The 15516-nt window shown below is 41.9% G+C and overlaps 1 protein-coding gene across 5 annotated transcripts in view; it reads left to right on the top strand.

Moving 5' to 3' along the window:
• Window positions 1-15516, top strand: part of Myocd (myocardin) — a 96382-nt gene that overhangs the window by 66304 nt on the left and 14562 nt on the right. For all 5 annotated transcript variants that reach the window (XM_006532816.4, XM_011248893.3, XM_011248895.1 and 2 more), the window contains 3 exons: window positions 2767-2892; window positions 7292-7584; window positions 8465-8618. In XM_006532816.4, the coding sequence (XP_006532879.1) occupies window positions 2767-2892; window positions 7292-7584; window positions 8465-8618 (573 nt within the window). The remainder of the gene's footprint in view (window positions 1-2766; window positions 2893-7291; window positions 7585-8464; window positions 8619-15516) is intronic.

The raw sequence follows: 15516 nt of genomic DNA, 5'->3' as shown, positions 1-15516 counted from the left end.
CTAAAGAAACCTACACGTGTGTGAAAGCGAGGAATTGATACAAAAATTATAAAGCAGACTTATAAAGAATAATGATGAGTTTAATAAACCACATCTCCTGCACTGATGCTCACACTGCCCTGATGCTCACACTGCCCCGATGCTCACACTGCCCCGATGCTCACACTGTCCTGATGTTCACACTGCCCTGATGCTCACACTGTCCTGATGTTCACACTGTCCTGATGCTCACACTGCCCTGATGCTCACACTGTCCTGATGTTCACACTGCCCTGATGCTCACACTGGACCCCGAGCTACATTATACACTTCACATCTCCCCTGAGATTCCCTGATCCTGCAGAGTAAGTACCACTGAAGCTGAGGACCATAGAGAAAAAGCTATCACCCTATGAGTCTAAATGTCTGGGTGAATTCTAGGATCACACAGAATGTCACTATCTCTATCTCCCAAAGCCACAAGATGGCAACATAAGATCCCTAAGAGATGTCAGTGCAGAGTGGGGAAGGAGGAATAATGATATGGAAGTGCTTTCCACCCTGGTTTTGCAACACTCTTCTCTAGAAGGAAGCCTCTAGGCCACTCCCTTCTCTTCTGGAAGACTTCAGTCTTCCTGACCACCAAGAGATTGTCCCACAGACAGTGGAATAAAATATCTACTTCTGGAGACCAGAAGTGTTTAGATTTAAAATGTATTTGCATCTATTCATGATGCATATGTTTTGAGGATAGGATCCACATCAAAACACAGAATTCACTTGTATCTTAGATATGCATATATACTCATAGCCTAAATATAATGTAATATTATATATATATATGTGTGTGTGCATATATATATATATATATATATACATATATACGTGTGTGTGTGTGTGTGTGTGTGTGTGTGTGTGTGTGTGTGTGTGTGTATGAAGCTAAGTTCTGTGCTATGGCCTTTTCTTCTCATGGCTTCTTGTCAGACTCAAAAAGTTTTGAATTTTTGAAGCAATTCAGATGTTGGAATATTGGATTATGGATGCTCAACTTGTATTTGAAATTATTTTCCTACTGGAACATCCATCCAGATGAGGGGAAGCTACAGTGATGTTTATTCAAGGTCCAGTTTCCTGGAACCATGATGGTTACTGGCCACTGTCATCCCTATCTCTACCCCATCACAGCACACTTCAAGTTGCCAAGAAGGAAATGTGAAGTGGGAGGAGGAGGCAGGCGTGAGAGAGAGCAGGCTGGATGTGCACTCCTCCTGCGGGAGTCCCTCATCAAAGCATCTCTCTTCCCTTGCACACCCATGCTGAGCTTTGCAGTCAGACGTCTTTGATAACATCAAACGGGCTGTCAGACCACTTGCACATATTCTTCTGACAGCAAACCCCTTGGCTTCTGGTTTAAGAATGGTCGTTCTTTTCTGCTTAACCCTAGCAGAGGGGGAAGAAGGGGCCAAGCACTGCAAATGCAGGGGCTGCTTTTTGTCTTTTCTCTCAGCAACTGTGTCTGAAAGGCTAGAACACCGAGGCTCTGAGAGACGAGCAGCTCTCACAAACCCATAGGTTTGTGACAGATGGTGGGGTTTAGGGGTTCAGAGGAGAACTGTGAAGCTCAGTTATGGCCCCCTAGGAGGGGTGTGAGGACCCCTGCCCTTTTGTTGAGTCATAGCATAGAAATGTAGGGAAGGAAAAGAAAAGAATTATTCTTTTCATGGAACCCTCAGCAGACAGAAGCCTACCTCTCATAAAGACATATGTGACCCTACATGTGCAAATACATGGATCTAATACACATGTAAAACACACATACTATTTTACTCCTGTATTCTGGCACTTCTTCTCCTTTTATATCTACCTTCTATACATATATACTGATATAAAGATTCATATAAACATATATACATAGGGATACATGTACATAAGGTATGTACTCATACACACATATTCTAACATGCATATATACCAGTGTGAACATTCATAAACATATATAACAGACACATACATAAACACATACATGTACATGTATGAAATGCATGTATACACATATAATCAACATGCATGTACACATACATGTGTGCACATGCCCAGGAAGGTACTCATACTTATTACTGCATATATATACACATATATATGCATATATATGTCACTATGTATATTAACAAAGGCATGTACATGCATATATACACAAACATGTGTGCACATGCATGCTCACATATATGGTCAACAAAGAAGCATGAATGTTTACAAATACACATGCATATACTCACACATATTCCTATACTCTGACACTCATATTCATAGTTCTATCCATATACACACATGCACACATACAAACACTCCTATACAATGAGACACATGTAGTTCTCTCTTTACACATACACTAGAACACCTCCACAGGCATTATTCATACTTGTGCACACATGCCCTTTCCCCTCATTTTGCTTGTTCTCTTTTTTTCTCAGAACTTCTGCTCCCACTCTCCCCATTTCCTTTCTTTCCCGATCTCATTATTATGTAGAGCTCTCCTTCAGGGTGACCAGATGTCCCAATTTGCTCAGATCAAACCAGAAGTAAGTTCCATCTTCTGGAATTGGTACTGACATTTTCGCTTTATTTCTCAGAGGTAGCTTTGAAGTGGGTGACATATTGGAATGTCCTCCTATAGGGAGCCCCTGATAATACCAGGACAGGAAGCTGGTGTGAACGCAAGGGGGCTTCAGCTGAATGATGCAGCAGCTCTATTCTTGTGCCTTGGTAACACTGCAATTTGCATTTTAGGATCTCACTCCTGGCTCAGAAAGTGACAAGAATGATGCAGCCTCCCAGCCAGGCAACCAGTCAGACCCTGGGAAGCAGGTTCTCGGCCCCCTCAGCACCCCGATTCCTGTGCACACTGCTGTAAAGGTATGGACTGGACTAGGCCCCAGCCTGTGTCTGAGGCTAGGCTCCCTGAAGCCATGCGAAGCAGAGCTTTTCCCAGCGGTTCTGTTGGCATGAGGAGACTTACATGAAAGCAGACACAGGTTCAGGCAACTAGAAAAGCCACAAAGTGGCACGTGTCATCCATGCACATACTCTCAGCACCAGGGAAGCCTGTCGGTACTGGGTATATAGCTCAGCCAGCGTGTCTGTGGCTTGGATTTCATGAGCCTGACAAGGTGGTACATGCCTGTCATCCTAGCACCCAGAAGGGAAAAAATAGAAGTCAGTGAGTTCGTGGTCAGTCTGGGCTACACCACACAAAATGGAAAATGAAGATTTTCCAGGTTCACCCTGAAGAAAGATACAGCTGACTGCAATGCACATGAGACTTGTAAGGATCATAAAACACATCCAGAGCAGTTGTATTTATGTGACAGGAGCAGGACTGAAGCTGTGGGTATTGCAAGAGCTCTAATGCAATGGGGGAAAGGAGCATGGGAGGAGTTACGCCCACAGGAGACAGCCAGCAGTGACTACTGTATTTCATACTTATTTTCCCAGCATTACGTCCAGCCATTCGCAGAGAACTGTCTCCTAATTAGACATTGCAGCCATTTGGCTTTCTTATATTACTCTGTACTAGCTAACATCTATTGGATTCAGTTAGGAACACTTTTCTTTTCGATTCTTTTGCTACCTTTAGTACCTGGCGACACAGTTCTGGGAAATTTTTAGGTCGTAAATTAAAGTAATAGTCAATGATACGATAATAGTTTTATCATCTATTAGATGCACATGGGATGGAGAAGGTTCCCATTATTGGTAAAGATGTCTCTAAAGCAGAATTATAGTAGCTCTGCTAATTGAATACTTAAGTTTTGCATAATTCAAATTAGTAAAGCTGTCAACCTCCCCATACCACAAAGATGTGCTAGGATCCCGAAGGAAGAACAGAATGACAGACAGTTGAAAAAATTCATACCCATACAAACTCCACTGGTCCACTGGGCTGCTTGTTTATAGGTGACTGCCCAGAGCCTCTGAATGATCACTACCTAAACCCCAGCTGTTGAAGATGCAACACTTTCTGTTCATCTAGCAGTGGTTCTCAACCTTCCCAGTACTGAGAGCCTTAAATTCAGTTCCTCGTGTTGTGATTACCCCAATCATAAAATTATTTCATTGCCACTTCATACCTTTAATTTCCCTACTGTTACAAATTATAATGAAAACATCTGATATGCAGGATATGACACTGGACCCCCAAAGGGGCACAACACACAGGTTGAGAATCACTGATCTAGAAGGCTTCTTAGAAGGAAACTGCTGAGTTGGATAGAACCACTCAACCCAATTGGCACAATATGATTTTTATAAGGCTGAAGAGAGACTTCACAGATTATTCTCAGAAGCCATAAAAATCCTATAGAAGAGGAAGATACCTAAAAATCTCCCAGAGGTCATGCATAAGCCAGTAAGAACATCATCTCACCCTCTATAGTCTAGCTGGGTTTTCAGACCATCATGAACCATCACAGTGTCTTGTGTAAGTATGAAAGATGTGCAAAGGTCTGGACAGATATCCCTCTAGGAATATGGGAGCTTCCAAGAAGCACATGAAAACAATCTCACTGTGGTTAGTCGTTGGGTAGGTGCAAAGTTAAAGCCCAATGAAATATCATTTCATGTGCACTAGAATATTATCCATCAAAACATGGCAACAACAAATGCCTACAAAGATGTAAGAAAGTTGGAAGCCCCACACACTGCAGGTCTGAATATGAAATGTTCATACTGCTGTGGAAAGGTTTTTCATCTCCTCAGTGAATTAAGAATAGATTTACCATGTGGTCCAGCAACTCCACTCCTAGCTAGACACCTGAAAGAATTAATAATTCTTCACAAGGTCTTCACAGCAACACTATTTGCCATATTTCCAAGTTCAAACCAACCCAAATGCCCACCAACTGATGGATGAATAAAGTCATGGTGGAGCTAGGTCACTGAATATTATTCAGTCATAGAAAAAAAGGGATGCCATATTGACTCCTGCCATTAACGTAATGCCATATTGACACTGCCACAACATGAACTAACCTTGAAAACATGTCAAGTTTGAGAAGACAGACACAGAACATGTTCAACTTGGTTTCATGTATACAAATGTCCAAAATACATTCAACAGGGTTTCATGGATTCAAATGTCCAAAATAAGCATGTTTTACAAGATTGGCAGCTATGAAGAGGGGAAAGTGGGAAATGATTCCTTGGTGGCAAGGCATTCCCTTGGGAACAGTGGGGATTTTATGGGACTGGATAGAAGATGATGTTCACACAAAAGTGTGAAAGTACAAAAATGCCCCTTGCATTTTACATCAATAATAAAAGAGGCTCTCCTGCTTAGGCAGGGGAATTGGAGATTAGATTCCGCTGTTCCTCACTCCATCATTAGGGATGTGACCACTGCCCTGCACCCTCAACATGCTGAGTAAGGAGGGCATACAAACTTCCCAAGATGGAGCCAGCTTTGAAAGTGAGCTGGAGTCAGACAGCAACATTGTTGCCGGCAGCAGCAAGCTTGAGGAGAAGGGAGCAGGAGGTTGGGTAGGTGGTTAGGAGACCTGGATACTGTGATAAAGAACTTATCTCCTGTAATTTGAATCAGTGCTGCATTCGAAAGTCTTGGAGTTTCTAGCCATAGGATCCCCCCTTCCTTTTTCCAGCTGATGAGTCCTACAGCTTGGGACTTCAATGCCACAGTGGATCCATCCCTGGTCCACCCTTAAGAAAACGCATGTGTGCATCTTCTATGTCCTGTGAGTTGTAAAGAGAAAGAGAGACATGCAAATAGAGAGCAAGTATCCCCTGTGCTCACAAAAAGAGTGAAACTGTACAGGTGTGTCATGTCAATAACCTTTGTTACACACTATCTTCTGGAATGTTCCTGATGCCTGCACTAAGGCAATATAGGGGAACAAAGGCATCCTCAGCACCCTTGAGTCAGCAACAGTCCCTACCTATCACCAGACCCTGCAGAAACTCACCCAAGACAGAAGTATGATTAATTAACCAGAAGGCCAATCGAAATCGATTAATGAGTAGAATGAAATAAAGCCACCATGCTCACAGAAATACTCCCAATCATTATTCATTAGTCCCAGAGAGGAAGATTCAGAAAACAAAAGCGCCTGCAGCTTACAAGGTGCCCAAGTCAGTAAAGATGGAATGCTGGAGTGTTGGAGGTCACTCTCAAACGTGCTTCTTGAAGTTGTAGTCTGGAGGCTGCCCTGGAGACTGTGCCTGCCAGTTATTCAGGAGCTCCCTCTTCTGTACAATGGTGGTACTGCGCTTTCCTTCCAATTTGATGCCCATGCTCTTCCTTTGAACCACCTTTGATAAAATCTGATTTGGATTTTATTTTACTACTCCATGACAGTTGACTTATAGTTTCTTCATATATAAGGGCCCTTTGATTCCCAGAGAAGTTTATGTATAGAATTATCCTTCTAAAGGACCCTTGTTACTTTTATGATCTTAAAAAAAAAAAAAACTCTGTGTGTGTGTGTGTGTGTGTGTGTGTGTGTGTGTGTGTGTGTGTGTGTATACATGGAAGTATATGCCTACTACAGCACATATGTAGAGGCTAAAAGACAACTAATGAAAGTCAGCTCTTCACTCAAGGCTTGGCAGCAAGTGCTCTATCCCCTAAGACTGCACCCTTTTATGATCTTTATGCTGAACACTAAGATGCAAACAAATTTTTTTCATCTTGTATGGGATGAAACTTATATATAGTAAACTTATATCATATTGATATTCAAACACTTATCTTAATTTCCCAAAGTTGTGCCCTTACTCCCTCATGGTGTGCAGATGATAGTATATGGTTAGTGACTCCTGGAAAGGGTGTGGGGTGTGGGTAGCCCTCCCCACAGTAAGGAATCAGTATTTCAGAGGGTGTGACTTCCTGCTAGATGTGGGTAGTTTTGAATGTGAGTGAAGGCAAGTCTCCAGGTGTATTTCAGTTTGAGAACCATATTCTGGGTCTGCAGATACAATGTTAGCAAGTCAACTTACCATATGTTTAACTTGAAGTGCTTGCTTACATACACTCTCATGAGTGACCCCCACACCAGAGTGCTAAGATATCTATAGGTTTTATATAAGCTACTGAAACATAAGCTTCCATTGAACTCCACTCCAGGAAAGCTCCAAGAGCCCAGTAAGGTGTAAGGTGCCTATGTGCCGTGAGGGTGGTGATTTGTAAAATCTGTTCATCTGATACATGAGTGCTGTGCCTTACTGTATTCCCAGAATTTGAGGGAAAAAAATCTTCTAACCATCACCTACAACACAAGCCATCTCTCCCTTCTCTTTGCAGTCCAAGTCTTTGGGTGACAGTAAGAACCGCCACAAAAAGCCCAAAGACCCCAAACCAAAGGTGAAGAAGCTCAAATACCATCAGTACATCCCCCCAGACCAGAAGGCAGAGAAGTCTCCCCCACCCATGGACTCTGCCTATGCCCGGCTGCTCCAGCAACAGCAGCTATTCCTGCAGCTACAGATCCTCAGCCAGCAGCAGCAACAGCAGCAGCAACAGCAGCAGCAGCAACAGCAGCAGCAGCAGCAGCAGCAGCGGTTCAGCTACCCTGGGATGCACCAAACACACCTCAAGTGAGTGCCTCGAGCTGAGGTCAGATGCTTGGGACCAGTGTGTCCTGTATTACATCATGTCCTTCTGTGATATGTTTGGCCTCTGACTCCCTTTAGAAACCATGCATACAATCAGACCTACGTGGGTGGAGCTTGGGACAAGTCACAGAGTAATTGCCTACAGGGGTCAGTGAGAAAACAAATCAGTAGAAGAGGATGGGAGAGGGAAATCAATAACGTGATCTAGACAGCATATGCAGAAAATCCCCAGTGTCCTTCCCAGGACACTGAATGTTGTGATAGAGTCCGAGGCCTAGGGAAGCATGCAGATCCACCCATGACCTAGCTGAAGTAAAGGCAGGCTGAGAGGAAGCAAATAAATCAATGTTCTTTAGAGGAAAGGGAAACTCATAGTGTTTCCAAACTAAACTGTGGAATGTCTAAGAATACAGAATTGACTTTGCTGGCAGTTTGAGGTCACTGCTAAAGATCTATGTGTCAGCTTTTGAGACTGGCCCCTGAACCCAGGCTGTGTGCCTGTATTGCCAGTCCCTATTCATATTCTACATGGTTGGCATCCTCACCCATACAGTTAACACAAGGATTATTTCACCTGCCTTTGCTTCAGCTAGGTCATGGGTGGACCTGCATGCGTCCCCAGGCCTCTGACTCCATCACGTCATTCAGTGTCCTAGGAAGGAAGCTGGGGATTTTCTGCATATGCTGTCTAGATCACGTTATTGATTTCCCTCTCCCATCCTCTTCTACTGATTTGTTACCTCACTGACCCCTGTAGGCAATTACTCTGTGACTTGTCCCAAGCTCCACCCACATAGGTCTGATTGTATTGTATTGTATTGTACTGTATTGTATTGTATTGCATGTGCCTTTTGTTTTTCAGAGAACCAAATGAACAGATGGCCAGAAATCCGAATCCTTCTTCAACACCACTGAGCAATACCCCTCTATCCCCTGTCAAAAATAGCATTTCTGGACAAACTGGTGTTTCTTCTCTCAAACCAGGCCCCCTCCCACCCAACCTGGATGATCTCAAGGTAAGCAATGTGACCTAATTTTCTTGAGTAAAACATAGATGAGGGAGAAAGTATGAGAAAGACCCATGGGTGTCACAGAATTTACAGTGCAATGGCCAAACTCAAACCTACAGGTCCTGCCTCGGCCTCCCCAGGCTGATTGAGCGATCTGTTCTTTTCTGCTGCACCTGAGATTTCTCATTAGCATAAATGAATTAAGTTGGAGTAGAGCTTAACAGAGAGGGAAGGTGTGCGACTTATAAAGCTTCCAGAATGTCCGAAAGCAATGGTAAATTTCTTGGTGAATTTTTGGCCGTCTCTGGTGAAACAGGAAAAAACCAGAAACCATGGGATTGCTTTTCATGTACCACAGAACAATCCATATAGCTAATGTGCCTATATTTCTTCCTAACATTTTTTAGTTTTAAAGTCAACTTCCTGTTAGGAAGTGCTGACTGTACTGAAGAAAGTGGAGTGGTTTGCGCTCTTTTATCCAGTTGTTAAATGAGTGTCTTGCTCCTCACTGAATAAGAAACAATGTTAGCAACCCTCTGTCAATATAGTTTTAAACAATTTCCTCCTCTGTCCCCAAATCTGGGAACTTCTGCCCTGATGTAACAGCTTATTAGATGGAATATACACGCCAGCAACTTATTACAGATCACAGGGATCTATATTCACTCAAATGACACTGGGTTTCTAGTTGAACCTGGTATGTTTCAAAGCACTCCTTAAGATCAATCGACATGTTCCCCTTCTGTCCAGTATCCATATGGAGGCAGAGCAGGATGGATAAGGTCTCTACAGTGTATGAACCTTATCCACACACTCATCAGATGGCCCCTGTTTGTCTGGTTCCCACACTACCTACTGCTCTCCAAAAACCATCTTGTAACCTTTTTTCTTTAAAATCCTGTATCCTTAAAGGTCCTCATAGACTTCACTGAACCAATCCTGGCCATTTCTCCATTATCAGTCTTCATTATTACCCCCATTTCTGTCTCCAACCCTTAATTTGATTTTTGTGGGGTAGGGGATAGCAGTTATTCCAAATTGAAGAATATTCCATGGCTGCCAAGAACCAATAAGATAAGCCTGATATCAAAGGTCCCTCTATTTCTTCTACAAGTCACCCGAGGCTTGTTTCTGTCTGGCATCTAAACACCTACACAAAGATGCCAAATTTATAAAAAAATAAAATAAAATAAAATAAAATAAAATAAAATAAATACCCTTTGGAGCAATGAGGTCAGTCCTTCCATTCCCCAAGTCATAAATCTACAGAGATAAAAGATGACATTTTATCTTGAAAGCATTACACTAAGTGAAATAAGCCAGCTGTGATGGCTCAAATACCCAATGAGTTGTCTTAACTCACACTTGAATAGTCATAGAGCCAGAATAGAAGTTATCAGGACCATCCCAGAAGGACCATAGAAAATACTTGTTTAACGGCTGAAAAGCACCAGAGAAAACACAGTCTAGAACTTCTGGTGCCATTAAGCAAAGGAGAGTTCCCAAAGCTGGTTCCCTCTGTGTGCCCAAAATCAGAATCATTGGTTGGTAGCAATCTCATAATTAGGACAGGTCAAGAACATGGTGGTCTTAGTAAAGGTAGCTAGCATTTTTTTTAAACTAGCCACTCAATGCATATTTCTATCTGGTAAGGTCAATCTTATCAGCCTAGTTTTTAAAAATTAAAAATTAAAAGTCAGAGACTTGAAGAGGTGCAATGACAAGCAAGTTAGTCAATTTATAAATGATGAATGGGGCTCTAGTTTAAGTGGCCGATAGCAAAGGCTTTGCCATTACTGTGAAAGATGAGAAGAGAAAGAAAGGCTGAAGGGAGGAAGCTTGACTGGATGAGACCTCTCAGTTGGTGTGTGAGAAGGCATGGCTCTGAATCCTGGGAACGTTATACCAAGAGCAGAATTGCAGGGTTCAAGAAGGATCAGAGACAGGTTTATTCTGGTTGGGGATACTGAACAGCTACCAAGAGCAAACCTAGCTCCTTTCTAGGATATGAAACACATTAACCTCACTCAGGTCAGCTATGCTGCAGGCTGTGGGGTCAGGAACTAGAATCCTTGGCAAAGTGAGCAAAGCCAACACTAGGAAAGTGAATGAAATAGCGAGAGAGAAAGTCAAATGCATGGGAAGGAAAGAAGTGGGAGGAGGCGAGACAGAGAATAAAGGAGCACTCGCCTCTGTGGAAGGATGGAATGGGGGATTTAAGAAGGTGAGCCTCCCTTGAAATGATCAGGAAGGTAATACAGTAGAGCTGGTGGTTCTCTAGTAGATATTTCACAGTGTAAAAGTAAAGAGCACTGAGAGAAATTGGGTTCCTCCTTACGGAGATATCAGGATCGGGGAGATGATAGCCCTGTGGATAAAGTGCTTGCCACAGAAGCACCAGGACCTGAGTTTGATCCCCAGGACCACCAGTGACCCCAGCACCAGGGAGGCAGACACAGAGGGATCTCTGGTGCTCTCTGGCCAGCAAGTCTAACCCCAATTGTGTGATCTCCAGGACAATGACAGACCCTGCCTCAGAGAGGGGACAGACAGACAGACAAGAAAAAATCTTTGAGGTTGCCTCCGGGGCGTATACACACACACACACACACACACACACACACAGAGAGAGAGAGAGAGAGAGAGAGAGAAAGAGAGAGAGAGAGAGAGAGAATGAGAGATTTTATAGAACAATGACTTTTTTTAATTAGATATTTTCTTCATTTACATTTCAAATGCTATCCCCTTTCCTAGTTTCCTCTCTGATAGGCTCCTATACCCTCCCCCCACCCACTGCTTCCCAACCCACCCACTGCTTCCCAACCCACCCACTCCTGCTTCCTGGCCCTGGCATTCCCTTATACTGGAGCATAGAATCTTCACAAAACCAAGGGCCTCTCCTCCCATTGATGGCCTATTAGGCCATCCTCAGCTATATGTGCAGCTAGAGACATGAGCTCTGGGGGTACTGGTTGGTTCATATTGTAGAACAATGACTTTTAAAATTTCTATTTCTAAATGAATTGAATGTGAGGGAGAGTAGGGGAAGGAACCAAGAATTTTGAAAACTGGGGAAAGTATTTGATGAAAATTAAGAAGCCGGGCAGTGGTGGCACACACCTTTAATCCCAGCACTTGGGAGGCAGAGGCAGGCAGATCTCTGAGTTCAAGACCAACCTGGTCTACAGAGTGAGTTCCAGGACAGCCAAGGCTACATAGAGAAACCCTGTCTCAAAAAAAAAAAAAAAAAAAAAAAAAAAAGGAAAGGAAAAGGGAAAAGAAAAAGAGAAAGAAAGAAACTGTCCATTCTATGGTGAGGTACATAGTGCTATTGTTTCTGTGTTTAAGAGTCCCTTTCTTTTGGAAGTAGCTACAAAGCTGTGTACCAATTAAATCATATAATTGGCCTCAAAACAATTTAAGAGAAGTAGAAAAGGAAGAAAGATCAGCATCAGTTGACAATTACTGAGGTTGTTTGATGATATATAGGTTGTTTGTGGTTTTCTATCTCCTTTCGAGTATGTTAGAATTCTTCCATAATAATTGATCTTAAAACTCTCAATAATTAGACCACCGAGTGTAGAGGAGAGGTGTGCACAAGCCTTCATCTCAAGCAAGTGCATATGGCCAAGTGATCTGACATTGTAAGGGAATTGAACTCAACAAGTATTCATTTTATTTTAGACTGTGATCTGCATTATTTAATAATGGAGCCTAAATTATTCGGTGCAAAGAACAGATTCTAAAAATAAGTGTAGAACTCATTAATTTTAAGTAACTCAAAATTAAAACAATAATGAGTTGCTATCTTGCACTTTTCAAACCAGGAAATTTGAAAGGAACAAAAAAAAAAAAAAAATTGTCCAGCCAGACTCTGCAGAGAGGCAGCACGCTGGCTGCCAGCAAGAGTGGCTGTGGTGCTTCCTCAGAGCTCCTCGTTGTTGGAAAGTGACATTTTTAAGTTGAAATGTGATCCTGTATAGCAATGTAAATGGCATTTTAATAGACAAGAGCCAGAGAAAATATGACGTTATGTTTCTTCCAGTCTGAAATGCATGTGAACACATTTTGCTTGACAACAACTACTTTTAAATAATTATGCTGCCCATAAATTTCTGACATGCTTTACTAACACACCATGAATATTTTCCAAAACTTTTAATATTCAATAAAAGTTATATTTTTAATAACAGCAAGTCACCCTATCGCCTATCTAACATTCCACTCCTGGACATGGAACTTGCTGCCAAATGTTTTTCTATTCAGGATAGGGTATCAGTGGACTCTGTACATACATCTATTATCTTCTCTGATTATTTCTCTCAAATAACTACATACCCGTTAAATTTCTGATTTAAAAAAAAAACACTAATTTTTTTTTTAAGCCAGACATGGTGGTGCTTGTCCTTAGTCCCAGCACACAGAAAGTAGAAGCAGGCAGATGTAAGTAAGGTGAAGGCCAACATGGTCTAAAAATCAAGTACCAGGACAGCCAGAGCTACATAGAGAAACGCTGTCTCAAAAACAAAACAAAACAAAAACACCGAAACCCCCACCATATTAATATTATTTAAAGATCTTGAAGGATGCGGCCAGATTTCTCCCTCCTGAACAATCTGCTGTAGAACCACATGTTAAAGCAGCTCCACTCCAAAGTGGCCCTGCCCACATGTGTCCCAGTGCAGCCCCCCAGCTCAGTGACACAGAAGGAGAGAGAGTGCACATCTCACCAGCTCACAGGCCTTGCTGGGCTGCTGTTTTCAAAGACTTACCTTAAGCAGGGGTACAGTTAAGTCCCTCAGTTCACTTATTGCAAGTTTATCTCATTGCCGATTCGCTTGCACACAAACCCTCCAACTCATTTACCTGTTATTGGGTGAATCAAAAAATATCTTTTATTTTAATTGCATTCATTACTCCTTACAATACTAATGACCATGCACATGTAATGTGGGACTTTTAAAAACTGTATTTTGTTTATAAAGAGCTGGGTCAGATGCCTTCCCTATTTTTTTCTCAGCTTTTTGTTGTTGATAAGTTTTGTTTGTTTTTGTTTGTTTTATTTGTATGAATGTTTCACCCTCGTTCATATCTGTGTACCATGTGCATGCTAGGTGAACACAGAGATCAGAAGAGAGTGTCCGATACCCTGACACTCGAGTTATGGGTGGTTTTGAACTGCCATGTGGGTGCTGGGAATCAAACCTGGGCGCTCTGCAAAAGCAACTCGTGTTCTAATATGCTGAGTCACTCTTCCAGCACCACCCCCCTTTATAATGATAGGCACACTTGATGTGTTCTCATTTTTGGCAACATATTCTTTATGCTGCCATGGATTTCTTTCCAAGGATTGCTATTAGAATTTGCATTTTGGTTTGCTTTTTTATTTTGGTTTAAATTTTGATTGTGGATATTTTTATGATTACTTCATTTGCTTTCTATGCTCAAAAGCTCTGTCTCTACAGGAAGTTTTCCCTATGTATTCTTCTGCTTTATGGAATCATTGGAGCTTAGGTGTTTAATATGTTTCCTGCCTTAATCATAGAAGTAATGTGTCTATATGGACTACTTAGGAAATTCAATAAATAATGCACTAGCCAACATTCTAATATATAGTCACTAGATAATTTTATAAGGCAATATAAGTTTAAATGTATGCATGCATTATTTAATTTATTTAAAATAGTATCATCTCAAACGTTGCTCTTTCAGTTAACAATAAACTATATACAATTATTCTTCACAAAAGGTCAACAAACTTTCATAGCTTTAATTTTAGTGGATCTTTGACACCTCACCGTTTGCAGTAATTTTTATTTAACCAGTTCCCATGCTTGTGTAACATATTTCATAGTTTACAACTTGTGGACATCATAAAAATGTGGCAATTAATTAACTACATGTGTGTCAGTATAATAATAATGGCCTTATGTTGCACAACCATTCTTCAGGCACTATTCCAAGTGCTTTTATAAGTCTGTATATGCCCTCACAAAAATGTATAAGGCAGGGATTAATATCCCACTTCAAAGAGAGAGCATGGAGGATCATGAAGCTAAGAGCAGGAGTGGTCTGGTTTTATCACCAGGTGCTTTCTTCAATATGCAATTTCTATCCACCCTGTCATGAAGATTAATGGATCCAACATATATCCACCATACAACATGGTGAGGTACATCTGTAACCCCAACACTGAGGAGGTGGGGCCAGAGGACTGAGAGTCAGAGACCAGCCAGATAAAATGAAGACGAAACCCAAACCCCAGAAGCAGAGGAATTGGAGGATAACTCAAGAGTAGACAACTGGTCTACCATTGGCAAGGCCCTGGGTTTCATCTCCTGAACAGATACACATTTGCATATACATGTGCATAATTTTCCTCATGGCCCCCTTCCTCATATAAAGTCTTGTTCCCAAAGTCTGGTCTGAAACCAGTGACATAAAAGTCTCCCTGGCATTTGTATAAATGGAAGATCCTGGTCTCCATCCCAGACCTACTGCAGCCAAACTCCAGAAAGGTCCACAATCTGTGTTTTCTATCAAGCCCTTCAGTGAGCAGCTATATGTTTAGATTTGGGAAGGAACATGAGGTAGAAGAAGCCAGAATGCCTGCTAATTGTTGTAGATTACTGTTAGACTTGTATATCTAGACCCAGGAAGACACCATTCTCCTGCAGACCTGAAGCAGGCTGCGATGGGGCTGGAGAGCTCTGGGTTAGGGGACTTGACCATTAGGTTAAGAAAAGCACTCCCTTGACTGTGGTCATGAAAAACCAGGCACAGATGGTCTTCACTACAGTGGCTCTGCGTGTGTTTATTTTCTATGTACAGTGTTGTGAAATGATGTATGTTGCCTACACATCATATTTGTACTGATTTTTGACTCGTGAGCTAGTGATAGCTG

Source organism: Mus musculus, chromosome 11 (assembly GCF_000001635.26).
Source record: "Mus musculus strain C57BL/6J chromosome 11, GRCm38.p6 C57BL/6J".
Lineage (NCBI taxonomy): Eukaryota > Metazoa > Chordata > Mammalia > Rodentia > Muridae > Mus > Mus musculus.
The sequence above is the reverse complement of the archived record's forward strand: the minus strand, read 5'-3'. Positions and strand labels throughout refer to the sequence as shown.